This window comes from Lampetra fluviatilis, chromosome 35 (assembly GCF_964198595.1).
Source record: "Lampetra fluviatilis chromosome 35, kcLamFluv1.1, whole genome shotgun sequence".
In the NCBI taxonomy this organism is placed as follows: domain Eukaryota; kingdom Metazoa; phylum Chordata; class Hyperoartia; order Petromyzontiformes; family Petromyzontidae; genus Lampetra; species Lampetra fluviatilis.
In genome coordinates, this window is record NC_136309.1 from 5,978,463 (window position 1) to 6,004,907 (window position 26,445).

General features: G+C 53.6%; 1 protein-coding gene across 1 annotated transcript; it reads right to left on the reverse strand.

The window, feature by feature from the left end:
* Positions 1 to 9,858: 9,858 nt before the first annotated feature.
* NOTUM (notum, palmitoleoyl-protein carboxylesterase) lies at positions 9,859 to 25,591 on the reverse strand. The gene is made up of 11 exons (XM_078872820.1): positions 24,791 to 25,591; positions 23,711 to 23,763; positions 22,359 to 22,454; positions 20,897 to 20,957; positions 19,575 to 19,633; positions 18,826 to 18,928; positions 15,808 to 16,020; positions 15,601 to 15,701; positions 14,906 to 15,053; positions 13,300 to 13,347; positions 9,859 to 10,312 (listed from the first exon to the last, which is right to left on the reverse strand). Exons 1-11 carry the CDS (start codon positions 25,477 to 25,479, stop codon positions 9,859 to 9,861), a joined length of 2,025 nt encoding a protein of 674 aa, XP_078728946.1. The 5' UTR covers positions 25,480 to 25,591.
* Positions 25,592 to 26,445: the final 854 nt, after the last annotated feature.

Here is a 26,445-nt window from a genome sequence, read left to right on the forward strand (position 1 = left end):
TACTTTGTCCTTTGAAAAACGTGACACATTTTTTACTGTTTGGCCGTGTCGGGTGGTGGAGGGTTACGACACATTTATAAATAACGCGATCTGACCCAAAAAACAATATTATGAATTTGCTATACAGCCGGATAATACGACAAATCGCGAACCTTAAACACCCAGTCGTTCATAAAAGTTGAAGGCAGTATAGTACTGTAGTAATAGAGCAAGTGCAGAATACTCTGTGGTTTTTTCGGTAAAGTCACGTAGGTAGAAAAATAATAGACCACGACGTTTCGATCGCAACACAAGTTTTTTTCTTGCTGTGGTTGTCCCACCTGATGATGATTGCTTGTGTTGCGATCGAAACGTCGTAATCTATTATTTTTCTACCTACGTGACTTTACCGAAATAACCAAAGAGTATGGATTCCTGCAGTCAATGCTTCAAATCAAGATTCAAGTGCAGAATCACTGAACCGGAATTGATAGCTTGAAAGCATTTAGCGTGGCCCGTAGCATATGTTACTTTTGCTACTAGGATAATCCAGCACTGGTCAGCCTACACTTGCACCGTATTATAGGAATATAAATATGTACCAGGACAAATTTTCGATTTAAAGCTTTCGTGACTGCAGGGATTCATATTCTTAGTTCTTTCAGTAAGGTCAAAATTTATTGCTGTGGTTTTCACACCTGATGATGATTGCTTGTGTTGCTATCGAAACGTCGTGAGAATGTTATCGTTTTATTTTTATTATTTTATTATTTCCCTTCTACGTGACTTTACCGAAAGAACCAAGAATGTGTACCAGGACTCTCAAAAAGCATCGATCCGTGCGTGGTGTGCGTTGAGCATCGTGACAACCACGTTGCGCAATCGTCTTGCGTCACGAGAATATTGTTGGACCGCCTCCTCCTCCTTCCCTCGCCCTTTAACCTCTGAAGCGCCTCTCGCGAACCGAGCGATTCGATTCGCCGCGATTCCGATCTCAATTCGATTCGAGCATCGATTTCTACGTCTCATCTCGTTCGATCAACGAGCCTTCGATCTTTTCGATTTAAAGCTTTCGTGACTGCAGGGATTCATCTTCTTGGTTCTTTCGGTAAAGTCACGTAGAAGGGAAATAATACAATAATAAAAATAAATCATAATAAAATAATTCTCACGACGTTTCGGCTACAACGCAAGCAGCCGTCCTCAGGTGTAGCGTGAAACACCACCAAGCTTGGAGCGTATATTTAAGCTGGGTTAGAGGTGGAAGAAGAGCGCCTTGACAAAATAATTTGCATATCAAGAGGAATTTAGCATGTTTATGGGAAATGCGTAGGAGGTGGGCGGTTTTTTATTATTATTATGTTTTATTTTTATTATTTTATTATTTCCCTTCTACGTGACTTTACCGAAAGAACCAAGAAGATGAGCCTTCGATCATCGTCACGCTTGATCCAAGTGCGACTCGGGCTCGTCGGATCTGGAAAGCTAAGCCGATTTTGAGCCTGGCTAGCGCTTGTGCGGACGACCGCCGTACGTACAAGGACGCACTTGCTGCTGTTGCTGTGAAGAAGGACCGTTGCCCGAAACGTCACTTATTATACGAGTGTATTACAGTAAATCTGAAACTTGCAAGCGAAAATCAAACCGCGACGTGATATATTCATTGCATCCATTCGTGTGCAATTTGTAAGGGCGCGGTGCCACAGACTTTTTTTATTTTAAGGTTATATTCCTTGTTCATCATGACGTCCTTTTTACTTTGATGTCTCAACAGCGTGACGGAGATCACGTGACGTGAGGGTTCTGCCTTTGTAGTGAGGGTTGTCAGTTGACGCCGAGGAGGGGGGAGGAGGCACCTCGCCCCCCCCCCCATGTGGAGTGACGTCACCCGCTAATTAATATTAATGAGGGGGGGTGTCCATTTGGAGGACGTCACCTGTTAATGAATACTAATGAGGGGGCAGTTCGTTGTGGAATGACGTCACCTGCTCATGATTATTAATGAAGGGGGGGGGTCCATGTTGAGGACGTAACCTGTTCATGATTATTAATGACGGAGAGGGGTCCACGTGGAGTGACGTCACCTGCTCATGATTATTAATGAGGGGGGCTATTCGATGTGGAGTGACGTCACGAGCGTTGCACACAGACAATATTGGCTCATTATAGTAGGTAATAATAATGGTGGGGGTCCGTAGGGAGGACATCACCTGCTCATGATTATTAATGAGGGGGGCTGTTCGATGTGGAGTGACGTCACATGCGCATGCTTATTAGTGAGGGGGGGTGCCCATTTGGAAGACGTCACCTGCTCATGAATATTAATGAGGGAGGCTGGTTGATGTGGAGTGACGTCATTCCTGGGTGATTTTTGTAGGTATGTCATCCTTTTTAAATGGGCACGGTGCTTTTGACGAATGTGTTGAGTTTGTGTTTTGTTATTTATGCACAACGCAGGATGCTATAGGCTGCTGCGAGCCTACATTGCCAACAGATGGCAGTGCCGACAAATCCATTGTTGTGTTGTACTATGCTCCAGCATCTATGCACCCCACCTTCACCAAGCCAGACTGGCCAGCGAGGTGATTTTGTTATCGTCTCCGTCAGGACGCGAATGATGATTATTGTGTTGTGTATTACACGCATATAGGACCCATGCGTAACAGAGAGAGGTTCTCGCCTGTCAACATTTGGCCGTTCACCAGCCTGGCTCTGCTATTGATGAGACACTGAATGTGAAAACCGGGCCCAGAATGTACAGTATTCATGATGAACCAATACTGCTGAAGCTATACGCTCCCAGAAGGCCGTGAGGCTGATGGAATGTGTAAAAAATAATACTCATTATTACATACTTTCTTTCGGTAAAGTAACAGGACGCCCAGGTTCTTTCGGTAAAGTCACGTAGGTATACAATCTTTACCGAAAGAACCAAAGAGTATGGATTCCTGCAGTCACGAAAGCTTCACATCAAGATACTCACATTATTATTTGACCATACTTGACCACGCTGTTCAGTGCGACTTGCTGAATGTGGCAGGAAGCCCAGGTCCTGGGTCAGATATCGCTCACCGCCGATGACCGCCGTGGTTGGAAATGGAACCGAGATGGCCCATTTTCATTGTGCAGTGTGCTAACCACTGCGCCACCGCTCCGTCCGGACGGTTTGAAGGGAAGATGAATGTCGATGCATCCGTTGCTCGCCCTCTTCAGTCTTCCCCATTCACCCCTTTACCCCAACCACGCTGCCACTCACTCCTCCTCACCCCCACCAAAGACAGAGAACCCCCGTGTAGCCTTAACAGACTGTTGGGGCAAGTGCTGTTAGCGAGCACCTATGAAAGGCCGGCACGGCGCACGAGGGGGTGGGTGGCCAGCACCACGCCCGGCCGCCTTTGTCCTCCCCATTGACGATATTTACACACCGCAGAAGGTACTCAATTGAGGCTGAGTCGACCTAGAGGAGGCCCAGGACCCGTTCACAGAATTGTTACTGGTGTTGGCCGTGAGCGGGAATCGAACTCGGGTTCCCGGGTTCGTAGCGCAGCGCGCTACTGCGCCCCCCCCCCTCTTCACCCCACCTACCACCACCCAGACCCCCACTAGTCATCCCACCATTCACCCCTCCCATCCCGACTCGCCGTAAACACTCACCCCACATGCTCCACCACTCAGCACTACCACTCAACCACTCACCAGTCACACCAAATACTCACCCACACCACTGAGCCCCACCACTCACCACCCTGCCCCTCCTCACCACTGCCTAGGGCTGCCACCTTCCGCACCACGGACCAACCCCGGACACCTTTCGTAGTCGGCCCAGGGCTATGGAGACTGTGCAGCAAACTGAAATAAAGTCCAACGCAACGCCGCCACATATCGATGCAATTCAATACCTACGACCCGAACACAAATTCCGAACAACCGGACTGTCCGAATCAAACCTGGACAGGTGGCAACTGCATCACTCAACCTCCCCCCGCCCCTACCCGCTCACCCCTATAACCCCCCCCCACCAACACCAAGCCCCACCACAGACAGCAGCTGGCCGGGCTGTGTGTGTGTGGTTGTGAATATCGGGATGGATTCCTGGGAGGTTTTGGAATCCACAAAATCCTGCACTTGGCCGGAATGCGCTCCTCTCTCACCGAACATGCCCATTCATGGCCGCCGCGGCACGAAGGTTCATAATTGCCGGCGCGTGCCAGACTGTGCTCATTTGAATGGGCGTGGGAACGGCCCCTCTCCACAATATACTTTGAAATTATATCCTTTCTGGGGGGCCCCCATGCCACGCTATGCCTTATTGCCCCCCGCCCCTACCCCGAACTTCACCACCATTCCCGCGCCCCACCAACAACTTCAAAACAGAGATGAGTGGAATCGAAATCGCTTGCCATTTAGATTTGCAATTTCACTGCATTGCATCCGAATAACACGAGACGCGGTCAATTCACGTTACATCGCTCAAGTCATTTGCATGCATTTTGCCCCCTTCTCTGCTTTTGGCCCGAGCTCTTCTGTCGCTGCCCTGGCTGCCATTCATTCTGTCATTAGCCCAAACCTGGACTGAGACCTGCGTGTGTTCTCTTACCCCCCTGGTGCTGCTGCTGTGCACGAGGCGGTGTGCTAGTGCCGTGAGCGAGCAACAGCAGCACCTACGACGGCCGAACACGAACACACGGGGACGTGGGTGGCCACGACACCACGCCCGGTCATCTTCCTTCACCCATCGGGTACTCATTTAAGGCTGAGTCGACCTAGTGGAGGCCCAGAATCGGTTCAGATATTCGCCACCGTTACTGGTCGTGAAGGGGGAATCGACCTCGGGTCACCGGCTTCGTAGCACAGAGCGCGAACCGCTATACGATACGCAGTCACAGGTAACACTCCACCTGCACAGACTCACAATCATGTGTAACAACACACCTGTATGGGAGACAGGCACACCTGTCGTGCAGGTAAACACCCCTTGCTTGTGGGTTTGGAGGTGTCGGTCTAAAGCGTTGGTTCGTAATCTTTACTGTAGCCGTGCACCCCTTTGGTTTTCAATCGTTGAAATAAGGGGCCGTCCATAAATGACGTCACGCGATTTTGGACGATTTTTGACCCCCCCCCCCCTCGACACACGGCGTCACAAAAAGTCAGACACCCCCTCAAATATGACGTCACAAAGCTCTGCCCCCCCCCCCAAATATTAAACATGCTTCAAATCTCCTTAGTTCTTTCGGTAAAGTCACGTAGAATGGAAGTAATAAAATAATACAAAGAAACATGTTCTATTTTAATTATTTTATTATTTCCTAAAATAAAACATGTTTTATTTTTATTATTTTATTACTTCCCTTCTACGTGACTTTACCGAAAGAAGCAAGGAGATGGACCCCTGCAGTCACGAAAGCTTTAAATCGAAAAATGCTTCAAATCGCTTTAAACTATTGTCATTGTAGTGCGTATTTAATGTGGCGCTGCACTCTGATGTTGTAGGCAAAAACATTTATTAAAAAGTCTATTTAATTATGTAGAACGTGTTGTCTATATTTATTTAAAGTTGCGCATTTTGATGTGACGTCACATTTCTCAACCCCTCCCCTCGTCACACATCGTCACAAATGTCTGACACCGCCCCCCCCCCCAGGTGCGTGACGTCATTTATGGACGGCCCCTAATGTATGATGTTAACACAAACACATCGGCTTTATGGGACAAATTAGTTGTACTTACCTGCGCGTGTTTAATTTCTGTTTCGATTGTATTACCTTCAATCTAGCCACGTCTCGCACCTCCAGGTTTAAGAGCCACTGGATGGGGGACGGGGCAGAACCACAGCGCCCTCTAGCGGTCAGCGGGGCAACGGCATCGTCCACTCTTCACACTTGGCCCATCCACTCCTCATCATTGCACATCGCTGGTTGTGTGTGTGTATAGGCGCTGGGCGTTGGGTTGGGGGGGGGGAGCGGTGGCATAGCGCCTCGCGCGCCGCGCTCCTAAACCCGCGACCCGAGTTAGCTTCCCACTCACGGCTCAACATCGGTGGACGGACATAGAGGGAAACTACCCGCTGTCGATCGGCTTCAGTCTCGGTGGCGAATTTCTCGGTTCACCGACGATTCCGGGGCTCGTAGGGTCGGTGACGGGGCCGAACGGTGGCGCGGCGCTCGCCGCTTGCTCTTGCAGGGCTCTCGCGGTTCGATTCCAGCTGTCGCTCTGGTTAATGCCGCCGTGTGCATTCACAGCGAAGAATACATCGTGCCAGATGCGATCTCTCTCACCCTTCCGGATCATCATCGTCATTATCGGCCTTTGCGTCCATCACGCTGCCTCTCACGTGCGGCAAGGGCGTTGAGCACGTGGTGATGCCAGCACACAGGGTGTGAGCACGTGGGTGGCGGTGTGAGCACGTGGGTGAGGTGTGAGAGCACGTGGGGGTGTGAACACGTGGGTGGCGGTGTGAGCACGTGGGTGAGGGTGTGAGAGCACGTGGGTGGCGGTGTGAGCACGTGGGTGGGGTGTGAGAGCACGTGGGGGTGTGAGAGCACGTAGGGGTGTGAGAGCACGTGGGGGTGTGAGCACGTGGGTGGGGGTGTGAGCACGTGGGGGTGTGAACACGTGGGTGGGGTGTGAGAGCACGTGGGGGTGTGAACACGTGGGTGGGGGTGTGAACACGTGGGTGGGGTGTGAGAGCACGTGGGGGTCTGAGAGCACGTGGGGGTGTGAACACGTGTATGGTGGGGTGTGAGCACGTGGGTGGGGGTGAGCACGTAGGTGGAGGTGTGAGAGCACGCGGGGGTGTGAACACGTGGGTGGGGGAGTGACCACGTGGGGCTGTGACCACGTGGGTGTGGTGAGCACGCGGTTTATTGCAGCAATGATAGAGTATCGCAAACCACAGACGCGTCTTGAATGGTTACCAACGGAATATAAAACACAAAAACTGTTTAAAACACGTGCTGCACCATTTAATTTAAGCCTCTCAACAACGCCACGGTGGGGTTGGAGAGCTGGCGCAGTGGTGAGCGCTCCGCACTATGAACCCAGGCGAGCGAGCCGGGTTCAACTCCCGGCTGCAGCCAACGTCGATGGCGAGCGACATCCGAAGCGAGTCCTTGGACCCGACCCCATTCACCAACCGCCCGCTGACTGGCGTGGTGAAGTTACAGTTTGGGAGAATTGCAATAATCAGCAGTGGATTGAGAACGGATGTACATTATGAATTTATTATACAACACCACGTGAAATGTACAGCGATCAAAGTCTCGTTCAGACGCGGTCGACAAGAGCGATCGTCATCACGGTCGTGGTGGAGGCTCCGCGTAGAGCCCAACGCCGCAGAGGGGCCTTCACAGCCAACGGTGGAGTCCAGGGTCGGGGGGGGTTTTGGGTCGGGCCACGTAAACTATCCGGCCTCGAATTTGCGTCCTCAAGTCCCCGCACCGCCCGACACGGCCAAACGAATTCAATTGTCGCGCGGCGAACACAGGCGTCTCGCGGCGCGCCGACCAGTGACGTTCAAGAACCAAACCTCCTCGCGGCCGAGTCGCCCTCCGTGTTCGAGACGCGGCCGTTCGGCTTGCAGCCGCGCCGACGCAGCAAATCTGGGCCGATGCTGCGAGAAGTCGGAGCAAAATCCACAACGCCCGGGAGGGAAAAGCCATCCGGGGGGTGCCACGATTCCATTCAAGAATCGATTTTTTTTGCACCACCGCGTTTGCGTTGGTTTACCGTTTGTACCACCTCGTCTGCTCAATGCACCTAAATGCAACATCAGCACTCGTTCGCATATCGTTTACATATGTAATTGATTACATCGATGCATGGCGAACCTCAAGTCATCAACAGTGATGAACCTCTACGTCTGTGGACCCCCATTTGTTGTCCACGCTTCTCGCCCGGCATGTCACCGAGCAGAAAAAAGACAAATAACCATCGTGCGTTGGATGGCTTTGCATCGAACCAGGAAGAGAGAGAGAGAGAGCCGTTGTCAATGAACACGTGGCACTTCACCAGTACTGGTTCAAGCAAGCCCGGCTCTGCTGGTGAGACACCGAATGTCGAAACCGGTGCTTTCTGCTCGCGTTGAACCAATGCTGCTGATGAGATGCACTCACCGAAGGCCGTGTGGCTCACGGGATGTGTCAAATATTTTTTTATGCGGAGGGGACGGACACGGGAAGGTGGCGAATTGTCAGTTTATTGATTCTGTTACTTAATCGAATAGCCATGGTTACCACCATGGTTACTGCTATAACCATGGCGACCGCTATTACCACGGTTACCGTTCCCCCGATTCCTCCGCCCGTGTCGAGGACTCGTTCTCTAGCAGACACGGACCGTGTCGTCTCAACCGCCACGACCACCACACTGCAGGTCACAACAACCCACTCACCAACGCACTCACCCACTCACTCACCAACGCACTCACCAATGCACTCACCCACTCACCAACCCACTCACCAACCCACTCACCCACTCACCAACCCACTCACCAACGCACTCACCCACTCACCAACCCACTCACCAACCCACTCACCAACGCACTCACCCACTCACTCACCAACGCACTCACCAACGCACTCATCCACTCACCAACCCACTCACCCACTCACCAACCCACTCACCAACGCACTCACCCACTCACTCACCAACGCACTCACCCACTCACCAACCCACTCACCAACCCACTCACCCACTCACCAACCCACTCACCAACGCACTCACCCACTCACCAACCCACTCACCAACCCACTCACCAACGCACTCACCCACTCACTCACCAACGCACTCACCCACTCACCAACCCACTCACCAACGCACTCACCCACTCACCCACTCACCAACCCACTCACCAACGCACTCACCCACTCACTCACTCACCCACGCACTCACCAACGCACTCACCCACCCACTCACCAACGCACTCACTCACCCACTCACTCACCAACGCACTCACCCACCCACTCACTCACCCACTCACTCACCAACGCACCCACCCACTCACTCACCAACGCACTCACCCACTCACTCACTCACTCACCCACGCACTCACCAACGCACTCACCCACCCACTCACCAACGCACTCACTCACCCACTCACTCACCAACGCACTCACCCACCCACTCACTCACCCACTCACTCACCAACGCACCCACCCACTCACTCACCAACGCACTCACCCACCCACTCACTCACCCACGCACTCACCAACGCACTCACCAACGCACTCACCAACTCACTCACCAACGCACTCACCCACCCACTCACTCACCCACACTTCTCTTTCCGCTTCTTCCCCGGCACTCAGATGCAGCCCAAGGAGGGCGGTCCTAGAACTCCAAGCTGCCTCCACTGGGCGCTACATTAATAAAACAACATTCAATATACTTACCTCTGGTAAATATCAATATCAATTTGGTGGGTCTCGCGGGGGAGGGGGGGGGGCAGTGCACCCAGCAGCAGCGTGAGAGTCACCCAGCAGCTAAAGTCACCCTCGTGTCCCTCTTACAATGCCACCCGAGGGTCTGATTATCTGGAGGCGCATGATTCGTCCCGTTATCCGTGATTTTTCGTGAGTGACGAACACACAGACGTCTGGAACGATTTTGTAGATAGCAGGATAAAGGGGGGGGCAGGGGGGTGATTCGCACGCCGATGTGGTTTTCTGGTTGTACCGCTCTGTGTTGCTCAACACGATGTCCGACGTTTCGCTCCACCCGGCGGCTCGCGTCCTCCCAACGCCGCGTTCCAAACCCACCGAGTCCTCCGCACGGCTCCCTCCGCGTCTCCGTGTTGGTCGGCGGCCGCAGCCCCCTCCCCCCAGGCCCCTCGGCCCCCCCCTCCCCGCACAACTCCCTCCACCCTCACCCCCGCCCCCACCCCTATGTGCCGTCGCTGAGCACGTTGAGCAGCGTGTCGGGGTCCATGCCGAGCTGCGAGGCCATGCTGCGCACGTCGAAGCCCAGCTGGGTGAGGAAGGCGATGGCGCTCACCTCCTGGCCCGTGAGCGCGTCGCGCAGCGCCGGGCAACTCGGGTTGCAGTGCGGCCACGGGCAGCTGTCGACGGCGCGGAAGGCGCAAGGCGCCGGGGCCGCCGCTGCCCACCGCTCCGCCGAGGTGGAGGACGAGGCGCTGGTGCCGCCGCTGCTGCTGCTGCTGCTGCCCCCCTCGCCAGCGACGCCGCTGCCAACGGCGGGTGGTGACCGTTCCGCAGCCGGCTGCTGCTGCTGCTGCTGCTGGGTGCCGTTTCGGGACGCCGCGTGCTGGAGGCTCTGCTCCCAGCACTGCAGGGCGCGAGGGAGCGTCAGCCCCTTCACCTGGACGTCAGCCCAGCCACTAGGGAGCGGGGGAGGGGGAAGTGTGAGAGGGGTGGGGAGAGGGGGGGGGTGCAGCAGAAAGCTATCAGCCAATTGCACCGAGCTGGAGGAGGAGATGGAGGTAGAGATGGGAGGATGAGGTGGAGTGACGTGAGAGGAGGTGGGGAATGGACGTTCGTGGAGAGAGAGACAGAGAGACAGAGAGAGAGAGACAGAGAGAGAGAGAGAGACAGAGAGAGAGAGACAGAGAGAGTGCGAGAGTGGCCCAGGCGACGGGGACGGGCGATGAGCTTCAGCTGCGAGCCGCGAGCAATATCTACAGCGCAGCATTGACAACAGCAGCAGCAGTAGCAGCTGTACCACGCCAACAGTGAGGATTTGAATTTGTCATCCACAATTTTACGTGCCATTGCGCAATCGGCGTCGCGTCGTCACGCGACGAATAACCCGTTGGGAAATGTCGCACAACAGCGGCGCGACCCTTTTCCGCGTTAGAGATCGGAAGTGGATGTCGCAGAACTAGCTCCGAGGTCCCCACGAGTGACCTCTGGTCCACGCAGGAGGGAGTGGCACTTGCCACCCACACTGTCACCGAGAATAAAAGCGACTACGTTGACAGTCAAACCGTTATTTGTAATTATTAGTGTTGACTTTGAGCCAAAATTAAACCAAAACCTAAATGCATTGCGATGGTTTGTTTTGCGCAGTCATTGATAAACGGGTCGACACCGTCAACCCAACTCAATGCACTTTGAGAACCCGGTTCTAATCACAGGCAGCGGCTGAAACCGGTATACGAACCCAGGGTCCCAGCGGTGCCGGCAGAGCACGCTGACCTCTGACCTCTTTCTAAAAAGGAACCCAATGAAGATGATGGTGTTAGTGATGATGATGATTGTGATGATGGTGATGAAGATTGTGATGATGGTGATGAAAGTGACGAAGGTGATGAGGATTGTGATGATGATGATGATGTTGCTGCTGCATCGGTGATGAGGATTGTGATGATGATGATGATGATGATGTTGCTGCATCGGTGATGAGGATTGTGATGATGATGATGATGATGTTGCTGCATAGGTGATGAGGATTGTGATGATGATGATGATGATGTTGCTGCATCGGTGATGAGGATTGTGATGATGATGATGATGATGATGTTGCTGCATCGGTGATGAGGATTGTGATGATGATGATGATGATGTTGCTGCATCGGTGATGAGGATTGTGATGATGATGATGATGATGATGATGTTGCTGCATCGGTGATGAGGATTGTGATGATGATGATGATGTTGCTGCATCGGTGATGAGGATTGTGATGATGATGATGATGATGTTGCTGCATCGGTGATGAGGATTGTGATGATGATGATGATGATGATGTTGCTGCATCGGTGATGAGGATTGTGATGATGATGATGATGTTGCTGCATCGGTGATGAGGATTGTGATGATGATGATGATGTTGCTGCATCGGTGATGAGGATTGTGATGATGATGATGATGTTGCTGCATCGGTGATGAGGATTGTGATGATGATGATGATGATGCTGCATCGGTGATGAGGATTGTGATGATGATGATGATGTTGCTGCATCGGTGATGAGGATTGTGATGATGATGATGATGATGTTGCTGCATCGGTGATGAGGATTGTGATGATGATGATGATGTTGCTGCATCGGTGATGAGGATTGTGATGATGATGATGATGTTGCTGCATCGGTGATGAGGATTGTGATGATGATGATGATGTTGCTGCATCGGTGATGAGGATTGTGATGATGATGATGATGTTGCTGCTGCATCGGTGATGAGGATTGTGATGATGATGATGATGATGTTGTTGCTGCATCGGTGATGAGGATTGTGATGATGATGATGATGATGTTGCTGCATCGGTGATGAGGATTGTGATGATGATGATGATGATGTTGTTGCTGCATCGGTGATGAGGATTGTGATGATGATGATGATGATGTTGCTGCATCGGTGATGAGGATTGTGATGATGATGATGATGTTGCTGCATCGGTGATGAGGATTGTGATGATGATGATGATGTTGTTGCTGCATCGGTGATGAGGATTGTGATGATGATGATGATGATGCTGCTGCATCGGTGATGAGGATTGTGATGATGATGATGTTGCTGCTGCATCGGTGATGAGGATTGTGATGATGATGATGATGATGCTGCTGCATCGGTGATGAGGATTGTGATGATGATGATGATGATGCTGCATCGGTGATGAGGATTGTGATGATGATGATGATGATGTTGTTGCTGCATCGGTGATGAGGATTGTGATGATGATGATGATGATGTTGCTGCATCGGTGATGAGGATTGTGATGATGATGATGATGTTGCTGCATCGGTGATGAGGATTGTGATGATGATGATGATGTTGCTGCTGCATCGGTGATGAGGATTGTGATGATGATGATGATGATGATGATGTTGCTGCATCGGTGATGAGGATTGTGATGATGATGATGATGATGTTGCTGCATCGGTGATGAGGATTGTGATGATGATGATGATGTTGCTGCATCGGTGATGAGGATTGTGATGATGATGATGATGTTGCTGCTGCATCGGTGATGAGGATTGTGATGATGATGATGATGATGTTGCTGCATCGGTGATGAGGATTGTGATGATGATGATGATGTTGCTGCATCGGTGATGAGGATTGTGATGATGATGATGATGATGTTGCTGCATCGGTGATGAGGATTGTGATGATGATGATGATGATGTTGCTGCATCGGTGATGAGGATTGTGATGATGATGATGATGATGTTGCTGCATCGGTGATGAGGATTGTGATGATGATGATGATGATGTTGCTGCATCGGTGATGAGGATTGTGATGATGATGATGATGTTGCTGCATCGGTGATGAGGATTGTGATGATGATGATGATGTTGTTGCATCGGTGATGAGGATTGTGATGATGATGATGATGATGTTGCTGCATCGCAGACGAGTCTTACCTGCTCGTGATAAGCGTGTGAGCGAGGCACGCGGGAGAGAAGACCGCCCTGCATGAACAAATACACGGCCACACAGAGATACACGACAAATGTAAACGGGCAGCTAAACAAATGAACGCACGTTACAAATGCTACGGGCCCCGCACTTTCAAGGGCCCCGCGCTAAATGCTATCGATTCCGGTTCAGTGATTCTGCACTTGCTCGATTACTACAGTACTATACCGCCTTCGACTTTTATGAACGACTGGGTGTTTAAGGTTAGCGATTTGTCGTATTATCTGTGGCTGTATAGCAAATGAAAAAACACAATTATTTTACTATGCAAGTAAAAAATTTGTGTTTCAATATTTACGTGTTTTTTTTTTAATATAGGGCCCCTTTATAACATGTGCTGCAGGGCCCGCACTCGCTTCATCCGGCACTGGGTGGGATGGAAGCACAGCGGAGTGGGTTCTGGGTCTCTCCATCGCACACAGCGCGCTGGCGATGACTTCTCTCTGGGCACTCCGGTCCCCTCTACGACGTTTCGATCGGTCACCTTTTCCTGATGACGAACGCTTGTGTTGCGATCGAAACGTCGTCGATTTTTGTTATTTTCTTTGAACCTATCCACGTGATTTTCTTGGTTCTTTCGGTAAAGTCACGTAGAAGGGAAATAATAAAATAATAAATTTTAAACATAATAAAACAATTTTCCCTTCTACGTGACTTTACCGAAAGAACCAAGAAGATGAATCCCTGCAGTCACGAAAGCTTTAAATCGAAATATATCCACGTGACTTTACCGAAAGACCCAAAGAATACGCAATTGATAGCTTGAAAGTATTTTGCGCGGGTGGACCTTGAAAGTGCGTGGCCCGTAGCTACTACATATGTAGCTACTTTTGCTACGAGGATAATCCGGCACCGCACACGACGCATGACATAGGCATGTTCACTCGCGAGCCGCTGCCCGTCTCTGCTGTGCCCCACGTGTCTCCTTACCGCCCTCGCTCCCCGGCCCGGCCGCCAGGGGGCAGCGGTGCCACTCGCAGCCCTCGCCTCAACAACTCCGCTGCGCCTTCGCGGATGACAGAAGCAGTGCCCACCAAGTCATCCCCCCCCCTCCCCCCCTCTGTAACGTTTCGGGAAACGGTCCTTCCTCAGAGCAGAGCGTCCATCCAAATCAGCCAGCACTGGCCCTCCCTCTCCCCCTATAACCACGCCCTGTGAGGCCACGCTTCCCGCTCGCACCGCGTGCGGTGGACCTGTCGGTGAACGACCTCTATTCGGTGGTGGACTACTCAGTGGTGGAATATTCACTGGTGGACTACTCAGTGGTGGACTATTTGGTGGTGGACTACTCAGCGGTGGACCATTCGGTGGTGAATAATTCGTTGGTGGACTATTCGGTGGTGGAATATTCAATGGTGGAATATTCAGTGGTGGACTACTCAGTGGTGGAATAATCTGTGGTTGACCATTCGGTGGTCGACTATTTGCCAGTGAACTATTCAGTGGTGGAATAATCTGTGGTCAACTATTCGCTGGTCGACTATTCAGCGGTGGACTCATTTCTCGGTGGACCATCCGGCGGTGGCCGGCGCTGTTTGTGCGGCCACTCACGGCAGCGGGTGGAGGGTGGCGCGCAGCTCCTGTCCCAGCTCGCGCAGGTAGGGCAGCTGGTCGCCGCCCCGAGTCGGGCCCAGCAGCTGCACGTTGTCGGCGGTCAGCTGGGCCTCGTCGAAGAGCCACTGCGCCACAAACACCGGGGCTGGGGGGGTGGGAGGGGGCAGGGGGAGTGGGTGGAGGGTGACTGGGTAGGTCAGTGGGTTGCTGAGTGGGTGGTTGGGTGTGTGGGGTTGGTAGGCGAGTGGTGTGCGTGTAGAGGTGTGCGTACAGTTGGTGCTCGCTAACAGCACTTGCCCCTACAGTCTGTTAAGGCTATATGGGGGATCTTTGACTTTGTCTTTGTACAGTTGGCACAGTGGGGGTACAGCTGGTGGTGCATCTGCGAGTCATCTCGGTCAGCCAACCCATGGCACCTGCTGGGTCTGTCCCGTGACCTCATGTCAGTCAGCGAGCCTTCGACGCTTCACGTGGCCTCAAAGTGCACCTGGCCTGGCACAGGCGCCATGATGATGTCACCGTCAGTTCGTGGCGAATGGCGGGTATTGGTACAGTCGTGTATACAGGTGTGCGTACAGGCGCGTACAGGTGTGTACGGGCGTGTGTATAGATGCGCGTACAGGTGTGTACGGGCGTGTGTATAGATGCGCGTACAGGTGTGCGTAGGAGTGGGTGTAGGTGAGCACACTCACTGGCGAGCGTCTGGAAGGTGATGAAGCCAAAATAACATTTCCACTCCTCCCCCGGGGGGAGATGCAGGCGGCACCGCTCCGGAACCGACCCGTTCCAGAACCTGGGCACGGCGGGCAGAGAGAGAGAGCACGTGCACGTCAGGTGAGGTCACCACGTGAGCGCGGCTGTGACGTCACATGCCCGTGACCCCGTGACCTCGCCCTCACCGGACGGCGTGATGCATGGAGTGAGCGGGGGCCCCCGGGCCGCAGTCGGCCCCGGGCCGGACCCCCCCACCGCATCCGGGGGCCGCTCCGCCCCCCCTGCGCTCCACGAACCATCCCGAGTCGGCGAGCCCCCTCAGCTGGGCAGGGACCCCCAGGGCACGGAGCTGGGCGGCCATGCTGTCCAGGTGCAGCAGCACTCCCGTGCCCCCCGCGCTGAGCCACACGTGGCAGACAACAACAACGACAGCAACAACTCAGAGATTTTTTTTTTTTAAACAGAATCAGAATATTTAGTTACACTGGATAGAATCCGATGGGCTCTTCTTCACAAGCGTCACAGGTGTCACAACAATGAAGAACGGCGAACAACCACATCAACAACAGTAACAACATCGGCTGAAGGCGGTCTGGAGTTAATGTTGCGGACGAGACAGCGCTGGGGCGGATCTTGAAAACTCGACGGAGCAACGGAAACGGCCGCGGACAGCGCTGAGAAGGGCGCCCCGCGTGCAGGGCACTGCCATCATCACCACCACCATAATACACTCATCATCATCACCATCATCATAATATACTCATCATCATTACCACCACCATAATACACTCATCATCATCATAATACACTCATCATCATACACTCATCATCATACACTCATCATCATCACCACCATCATAATACACTCATCATCATCACCATCATCATAATACACTCATCATCATACACTCATCATCATACACTCATCATCATCACCACCATCATAATACACTCATCATCATACACTCATCATCATACACTCATCATCATCACCACCATCATAATATACTCATCATCATCATCACCATCATAATACACTCATCATCATCATCACCATAATACACTCATCATCATCGCCACCATCATAATACACTCATCATCATCACCATAATACACTCATCATCATCATCATCACCATAATACACTCATCATCATCATCACCATCATCATCACCTTCATCATTACCATCATCGCCATCATCATCATCACCGTCATCATCACCATCATCACCATCTTCGTCACCATCTTCATCATCATGACCATCTTCACCGTCATAGTCGTCATTATCACCTTCTTCATTACCATACTCATCATAAACCATAATACGCTCATCATTATCATCATCACCTTCATCATTACCATCATCGCCATCACCATCATCAACATCATCATCATCATCACCTTCATCGCCATCGTTATCTTATACTGCGCCTCTCATAACAGAACGTTTTAATGCGCTGCACGTGAATAACGAGACGCATAGCTTAGACAATCCACGCAATAAAAACCCGACAACAACAACAGCAGCAGCAGCAGCAGCAATGATGAGCACTACACTCGCGATGGATGAAGGCAGCATGAAAGTCCCAACCGTGATCAAAGCCACGCGTACTAAATCACAATCGCGGCACAGCTGACGTCCAGCCAATGGGTAAACCGGGTCGGGCTTTCCAGATGGATTTCAAAGCGCCGCTGACGGAGTCACAACAAACTTGAGGGCCGCGTTGACGGGAGAAGATGCAACGGAAGCCCCCCCCGCACCCCCCCCAAGGATGGAACGGAGCTCGCTGGGGACGGCAGCGAGAGACGGGGAAGAAGAACACGCGGATTGGAGATGTCGCTAGGCATGCGCGCAAGCAGACGCAGCGGCTCGCTCGCGTCTCCGTGTCCCCACGCGAGAGAAGGGAAAAAAAACGCACGTGCAAAGCCGTGCCGGGTGATGCTAGCGCGGGGCCTGTAGCATATCCTATGAAGGGGCCCTAAGCCAAAAAAAAAACGTAAATATTGAAACACAAAATTTGAACTCGCATTGTAAAGTATTTCATCTGCTATACAGTGAAATAATGCGAAGAATCGCTAGTCTTAAATACCATGTAGTTCGTAAAAGTGGAAGGCGGTATAGTACTATAGTAATAGAGCAAGTGCAGAATCAACGAACCGGAATTGACAGCTTGAAAGCATTTAGCGCGGGGCCCTTTAAAGTGCGGGGCCCGTAGCTACTACATATGTAGTTACTACATGTGTAGCTACTACATACGTAGTTACTACATGTGTAGCAGCTACTACATGTGTAGCAGCTACTACATATTCAGCTACACCATATGCAGCTACTACACGTGCAGCTACTACATATTCAGCTACTACACGTGCAGCTACTACACGTGCAGCTACTACATATTCAGCTACTACATATTCAGCTACTACACGTGCAGCTACTACACGTGCAGCTACTACACGTGCAGCTACTACATATTCAGCTACTACATATGCAGCTACTACACGTGCATCTACTTTTACTCCTAGGATAATCCGGCACTGGTGCAAAGTCGTTCTGACACGTCCCATCAGCAGCGCGGCGTCGATGGAGAGCGTCGTCGCAGCAGAACGGACTCAAGACAAAGCAACGCCGTGGAGCGCATTGAGACGAGCGAGCGAGCGGGTGGAGAGGCCGTGGGCAGGACGCGCCTCGAGAATGTGCGGAGTGTGGCGGCGGGGGGGCAGGGGAGACTAAGCACGGAGTGGCAGCCGCGGAGACGGAGCGGTGGGCTGCTCGGTGGGGCTGTGGCGCCATCCAGCAACGGAAATGTCACGGCTGACGATGTTTGTCGTCGTTATCATCATCATCATCATCACACCGCTGTTGACGTATTGAATTTGTTTTATCGTTATAATGTCCACCCCGTGCCACCACCACCACCTGCTACCAAAGACAAATATCCCCCGAATAGCCTTAACAGACTGTTCGGGCAAGTGTTCACGAGGGCCGCACGGCACATGACGAGGGCGGCTGGAACAGCACCACGCCCGGCCGCCTTTGCCCCCCCCCCTAGTGACGATGTTTGAGGCCGAGTCGACCAAGGGGATGGGTCCAGGACCGATTCAGACAATCGTCACCGGCGTTGGCCGCGAGCGGGAATCGGAACTCGGCCCGCTGGGTTTGGAGCGCGGCCGCTCCCCGTCACCAGCAACCACCACTCACTCACCTGGTGCCCGCCAGCATGATGGTGCGCGCATGACCCATCCCGTGCCTCACCAGCTCCACCACCACCTCTCGCAGGATCCGCGCCCCCAGGAACGCGTACCCACCTAGGGCGAGGGGGGAGGGTGGTAACCGGGGGGGGCACGGGGGGGGGGGGGGCGCACGGGAGATGTACACACGCCCAAAAGGGAATTTTTTTAAAAAGATTTTTATTTCATTAACCAATCCAGCAGTCGCTCAACCAGCCCATTCCAATAATCACATCAGCTGTTTTGAAAAAGGATCGGCCACTTGAACCAATGAACCCACTGCTCAAAATCAGAGGATCAATAAAGCACCCAGTCGCCCGGATCATCCAACGAATACAAGCGACCGATCAACCATTCAACAAAAAGGCTCGAACCACCGAGCAACCGATGAATCAATAAACCGATCCACTCATTGAATTAATTAACCAATCACTCAACCAACAAGTCACGCAATCCATATCCACGAATCGATTGGCCTCCAAGTGACCCACTCAAATCGGCTACTCAATCCACCCGGCGCGCACGGAGCCGAAGGCGATTTTGAGTTCCGGCCGGGTGACCCACGTGGGCGTCGGGGGGGGGGGGGGTCGCGGGCGGGGGGGGTCGCGGGCGCGGGGGGGGGGGGGTCGCGGGCGGGGGGGGGGGGTCGAGAGCGGCACGAACCCCTCCAGATCACGGAGGCCTCGAGACTCGGTGAAGGCCGTCGCTGCGGCGGGGATCTCACCTCGACTGGAGCGCGGCGCGTTCCCGCTCCACACGTCGCTCGAGCAGTACGGCACGAAGCTGCAGCAGACAAAGACAAAGATACCCCGTGTAGCCTTAACACACCGTTGGGGCAAGTGCTCTTAGCGAGCAAACCTATGAAGGCCGGCACGGCACACGAGGGGGTGGGTGGCCAACACCACGCCCGCCTTTGTCTCCCCAGTGGCGATGCTCACATCGCACCAGGGACTCATTTGAGGCTGAGTCGACCTAGCGGAGGCCCAGGACCGGTTCAGAGCGGGAATCGAACCCGGCCCGTCAGGCTCGTAGCGCTAACCGCTACGCTGCTGCACACACACAAAGATAAAGATACCCCCCCCCCCGCCCGTTTGACACGGAGGCTTTCTGGCTGGGCAGTGATGTGGTCCAGAGGCAGTGCATTCACCGCTTGCTGTCGAGGTCCACTTACAATCTGGTGGGCTGTCCTGATTAATACCGTGGGTGTATTCGCCGTCAAACATGCGCCTCATGCTTCAGAGTGGATGTCAAGCATCCCCTCGCGGCAACGAGAAGAATAGAGCGTCGCTTGCCAGCATCATCCAAATTTGGCAAATTACAAAAATTCCGTTGAACACGTACCAGGCTTTCGCGACCAATGTTATCGATAATGCAGGAGTTTTTTGGGTTAGTTCGCGTAAATATATAAACGTGTCGTTAAACCCGCCACCACCCGACACAGCCGATTAGTAAGGTTTGTCGCATAAACAGAGCATGCCAATTCGTTACTAGTACAGCACACCGGTGCGTTGGAGAGAATCTGGCTGTCGCATGATGATGCTGGTTGTAATTACTGGCGAAACGTCGTACTCAGATTGTAAATGTTGTGGCTTGGCTCTCCAACACACCGGTGTGCTGTACTAGTGACGAATTGGCACGTTCTGTTCACGTGACAAGCCTTACTAATCGGCTGAGTGGTGGCAGGTTTGACGACACATTTATATACCCCCCCTCCCCCCCCCCGTGTCGACTTTTAACAGACCGATGGAGCAAGTGCCGAGAGCGGGCACTAATGAAGGTCCCGGCACGGCACACGAGGGGGTTGGTTGGACAGCGCCTCGCCCGGCCGACTTTGTCTCCCCATTGCTGGCGTTTACACACCACGCCAGGTGCTCACTTGAGGCTGAGCCGACCTAGGGAAGGCCCAGGACCGGTTGCGAATTTATCAATTGGGACCACACACAGCAGCAGCAGCAGCATCGCCCCTCTTCTGTAAAAAAAAACTTGGTAGGACCCTCCTGAAAGCGAGTCTTGAGACTCAGCCGCCCAAACCCCCTCGCCACTTACACGGTGTTTGCGTTCCACCAGTGCGGGTTCTCCTCGGGGCGCGGAGACAGGATACCATTCCCTGCAGCCGGAACCACGCGGGGAGAGGAACCACGTGGGGAGGGGAACCACGGGGGGAGGGGAACCAAGGGAGGAGGGGAACCACGGGGGGAGAGGAACCACGTGGGGAGGGGAACCACGGGGGGAGGGGAACCACGGGGGTAGAGGGGAACCACGTGGGGAGGGGAACCACGGGGGAGGGGAACCACGGGGGGAGAGGAACCACGGGGGGAGAGAGACAAAGCAGACGTCACATCACAGCGATGTCAGCGTGCCCCTGAAAGTCTCTTCAAAGTTGTTTTGATTCGGATTAAGGAGGGGTTGTACTATGCAACCCAGCCCTGCACCGCCTCACTCCAACAACAATAGCGTCACCAACAATAACAACAACAATAGCGACGATAGTGTCACCAACAACAATAGCGTCAACAACAATAACAACAACAGCGACGATTGCGTCACCAACAACAATAGCGTCAACAACAATAACAACAGCGACGATAGTGTCACCAACAACAATAGCGTCAACAACAATAACAACAATAGCGACGATAGTGTCACCAACAACAATAGCGTCACCAACAATAACAACAACAATAGCGACGATAGTGTCACCAACAACAATAACAACAATAGCGACGATTGCATCAAAAACAACAATAGCGTCAACAACAAAATCAACGCCAATAGCAACAGAGGAGCAGGGTCTGTGCACGTATTGTAGCGGCTGTGGTGGTGGGGGGGGGGGTTTCGAGTGCGTAGCTGCTGTACACTTCCACAGGATGATGATACACCACTTTGTTGAGCTATCGTCGCTTCGGGAAAAGAGCGATTTCGCTCCGTGTGCCTTATCTGGTAAAATAACAATTTTTTTAAGTTTAGTTTTTAGTTAAACTAAAAAAGTGTATCTTCTTGGTTCTTTCGGTAAAGTCACGTAGAAGGGAAATTTAATATAATAAAGTTATGTTTTATTTTTATTATTTATTATTTCCCTTCTACGTGACTTTACCGAAAGAACCAAGAAGAAGATAAATCCCTGCAGTCACGAAAGCTTTAAATAAAAAAAAAGTTTAGTTAAAATAAAAAGTTTCGTTTTTGAAAGTTTAGTTTGTGGAGTTCTTTTACACGTCTGTCCCTCGACATATTTAGTTTTTTTAACACATCCCATCAGCCACACGACCTCGTGGGAGTTGTCCACCGTCGCAGCAGCGCGCATCATTGTTGCTTCGACACGCGCAACGCTGCGGAAGACGTCTCGGCTCACGGCGTCTCTACAGCAGCGGCAGGCGTCACCGCAACAGTCACTGCTGGTGAACCGTCACACTCCACGTGGGGGTTGGTGGCGTGGGGGGGGATGAGGGCGAAGAGGGGAGGGGGCCGGGTGGTCACGTGGCACCCACTCCTCCTCCTCCTCCTTGCTCACCTGTGCGCGTGTGGGGCCAGTCGGCCGAGCTCATGAGATGATGGAGGGACGCGAATCGCGCATCGCAACTTTCCCTGCTGTGGCAATACCAGCCTCCTGTGGGGGCGGGGGAGAGGGGGGGGGGGAGAAGGGGAGAGGGGGAGATGGGGGGGAGAGGGGGGTGAGAGGGGGGGGAGAGAAGAGGGGGGAGAGAAGAGGGGGGAGAGGGGGGGGAGAAGGGGGGAGAGGGGGCAGCGTCATCACCAAACGAGCAGCGAGGCATCGGTGCTTGTCGCCTGTTTACAGCCCTGAGCCAGCAGTGGAAATTCCACATTCCTATGGCGGGTGCGAGTCGTTACATACTTATGTATGTGTGTTGAACTTCTTTCGCACCGTACGTAGCGAACCGTGCTAACTGGAGGTGCGGGGGAAGGACAACAAACTAAACACAAAAAAAACAGTTCTCAAGAAATGAGTTTGTCAATCTAGATGATTTAAAAGTGCATAGCTCCAGTGGCTTTCTAGCAACGGAAGGAAGAGCGTTCCAGACGGGCATCTGTTAAAACGCGCCGCAATGCGGTGACCATCTTTGTTCGACCACTCGCCAAAAAGCCGCTGCTGCTGCTGCTGCGAGAATGACCGGAGTTCACGTGATGATCCTTGAACTGACATAGTACTCGTTTTACCGAACTCGGAGTGACAATGATGGGCCGAGTCAACCCCCTCCCTCCCAAACAGGGTTTTTGACTCTAGATTTGAAGCTTTCGTGACTGCAAGGATTCATATTCTTACGTTTTTTTTTCCGTTAAAGTCACGTAGGTAAAAAATTTAAATTAAAATTAATAAAAGTAAAATTAAAATAAAATTAAAATCACGACGTTTCGGAGGCAACACAAGCTTCCATCCATCTTCAGGTGGAACCGTCACAGCACGATTGCTGTATCAAGTAAGAACTTTTTTACCTACGTGACTTTACCGAAAAAACCTAAGAATAGGGTTTTTGACCTCGCGACCTTTCCGATTGCCGCTCCTCCGCCGAGCCACGCGGGTGGATAAATCCATTAGGAGGAAGAGACTAAAATTCCTCAGCAACTCAAAGCGCCTTACATCTCATCCCGCGGGTAACCCCCCCCCCACCCCCCACCCCCAGTGGCAGCTGGCCCTTTGCAGCACAACACGTGCGCATGCAGTGCCGGCCTGCAAACAAATAGACGCAGAGACTCGCACAGAGACCCCCCCCCCCCCCCCCATTTACTGACATCGAGGCAAACGTACAACCCACGGTGACCCAGAGACCCACTACAGGGGGAAAGGTCAGGGTTGAGGTCATGGGGTCAAGGTCGAGCGTGCGATGGGACCGGCGGCCTCCTCACCTTCAAGGAATATCAGCCACCGCTTGCTGCCCTCCGACTTGCGGATATAATACCTGTTTGCAGGGTGGGGGGGGGGGACAGGGATCAGCGGTTAAACAAGGGGTCGTTGCGGGGGTCTCCAGGGACTTTGTTCTGGATTTTAGGGTTAAGGAATTAGGGGATCGTATTCAGAACACACCCCCCCCCACCACCACCAAGGAATGTTGGGGACTGTCAGAGACCGGTCGGGGTATGTCGGAGACCATCAGGAACTATTGGGGCCCATCAACGGGCATGCTGGTCAGGAGCCTATAGGAGCTATAGGCCATAATGGATGATGAGGAAGCATTGGTGGCTACTGAAGTCCATCAGTGAACACCGGACATCACTCAAGACCACAGAGGACAATGCACAGGTATCAGGGGCCATTGGAGACCACGGGTGGACGCTGGAGATAATCAGCAGCGATTGAAGGGGGGGACCAATCATTGAACGTTCGTGATTATTATAAAAGGGACCTCCACTTGGGGACAGGTGTAGACCAAACGGGACCATCCGTGAGAATTCGCGATTAGCGAGGGGGTGGGGGGTGGTCGGGGGGTTGGGAGGGATGGTGGAGGGGTGGATGGGGGGATGGTGGGGGGGGGGTGGGCGGGGGGATGGTGGTGGTGGGGGGGTGGGCGGGGGGGATGGGGAGGTGGGCGGGGGGGATGGGGGGGTGGGCAGGGGGGATGGTGGTGGGGGGGTGGGCGGGCGATCGGGGGGGATGGTGGTGGGGTGGTGGGCAGGCGGGCGGGGGGGTCGTGGTGGGGTGGTGGACGGGGGGGATGGTGGTGGTGGGGGGGATGGTCGTGGTAAGGGGGGGGGTGGTGGGGAGGATGGGTGGTGGGGGGGGTGGATGGTGGGGGGGAGTGGGGATGGGGGGCGGGGGGATGGGGGGGCGGTGGATAGTGGGGGGCGGGGGGATAGTGGGCGGCGGGAAGATAGTGGGGGGGGGGGGTAGTTGGGGGGGGGGGGTAGTGGGGGGGGGATGGTGGGGGGGGAATAGTGGGGGGCGGGGGGGGGAATAGTGGGGGGCGGGGGGGATTGCCGCGCACACACCCGGCGGGGCTGCCGTCGTTACAAGTGACTTCTCTGCCGCTGCCGAGGAATCGCAGCCGCATCGCTTCCGCCCCGCGCTCCGCCGCGCCGCCGCTGCCACCACCACCGCCGCCGCCGCCGCCACCGCCGCCGCACGCGTGCAGGGAGCGCGCCAGGCTGCCCAGCTGCGCGCTCAGCCACTCCGCCGCCGGCTCCCTCGGCTCCCGTTCCGCGGCTTTGCCTGCCGCTGGGCTCTTCATGACCGGTGCAGCCGCGGCAGCCGATGCCACCTTCACGCCAGATGCCGCTTGACGAGAATGTTGGGCCATTCCAACGGGCAGCTTCGGAGGTCTTTGCTGATGATGCTGCTGATGATGCTGCTGATTATGCTGCTGATGATGATGATGATGATTCCAAGGGTCCATCCTTACAGCCCCGGCCCCCCCAGTCCCCACGGCGCCCCCGGGCCCCCCGGCGCGGTTTAGTGCCTGCATGTCCTCCCCGCCGCTTGGCCCGTGCTGCCCGTGGCCGCGTGGGGGCCTCTGGTCTCGGTGGCGCCGCGCGGCCACGTTGGGCCCTCCCCGCCAGGAGGTGCGGCGAGGATGAGGCCACGGGGACGCGGGGCCCGAGGGAGCCGCGGGGGACCCGGGGAGTGGCGCGGGGAGGATCGCGAGGGCCACGAGCAGCGGCCAGACGCGCGGGGGAGACATTGCTGGCGCCTCCTGCTGCTGCTGATGATGATGATGCTGATGATGATGCTGCTGATGATGCTGCTGATGATGATGCTGCTGCCGCTTCTGCCAGTAACTGCAGCAGGCGGAGGAGGACAGGCAGCAGCATTAACAACATCATCATCAGCAGCAGCAACAACCATCTTCATCGCCATCAGTGTCAACAACATCATCAGCAATAGCACAACCACTAGCATCACCATCAATATCAACAACAGCACAATCACTGGCATCAACAGCAACAGCACAACCATCATCATCACCACCATCAGTATCAACAACATCATCATCATCAGCGCAATAATCATCACCGTCAACAACAGCACAATCATGACCGTTAGGATTATCTTATACCATCATCACCACCAAAACACCATCAGCACCACCACCACCACACATCAGCACAATGTGGGCACGAATCATACCGTTAGTATTACCTTATACCATCATCACCACCAAAACACCATCAGCACCACCACCACCACACATCAGCACAATGTGGGCACGAATCATACCGTTAGTATTACCTTATACCATCATCACCACCAAAACACCATCAGCACCACCATCACCACCACCATCACCACCACCACCACACATCAGCACAATGTGGGCACGAATCACCGCGGGTACTCACGATTAGAGGTCTCTATGGTTGAGTCGACGTCTCAGTGAGAAGAGTCGAGCTAGTCCGCGTGTCTATGGATGATGCAGGGTGTCTATGGATGAGGCAGGGGTGTCTATGGATGAGGCAGGGGTGTCTATGGATGAGGCAGGGGTGTCTATGGATGAGGCAGGGGTGTCTATGGATGAGGCAGGGGTGTCTATGGATGAGGCAGGGGTGTCTATGGATGAGGCAGGGGTGTCTATGGATGAGGCAGGGTGTCTATGGATGAGGCAGGGTGTCTATGGATGAGGCAGGGGTGTCTATGGATGAGGCAGGGT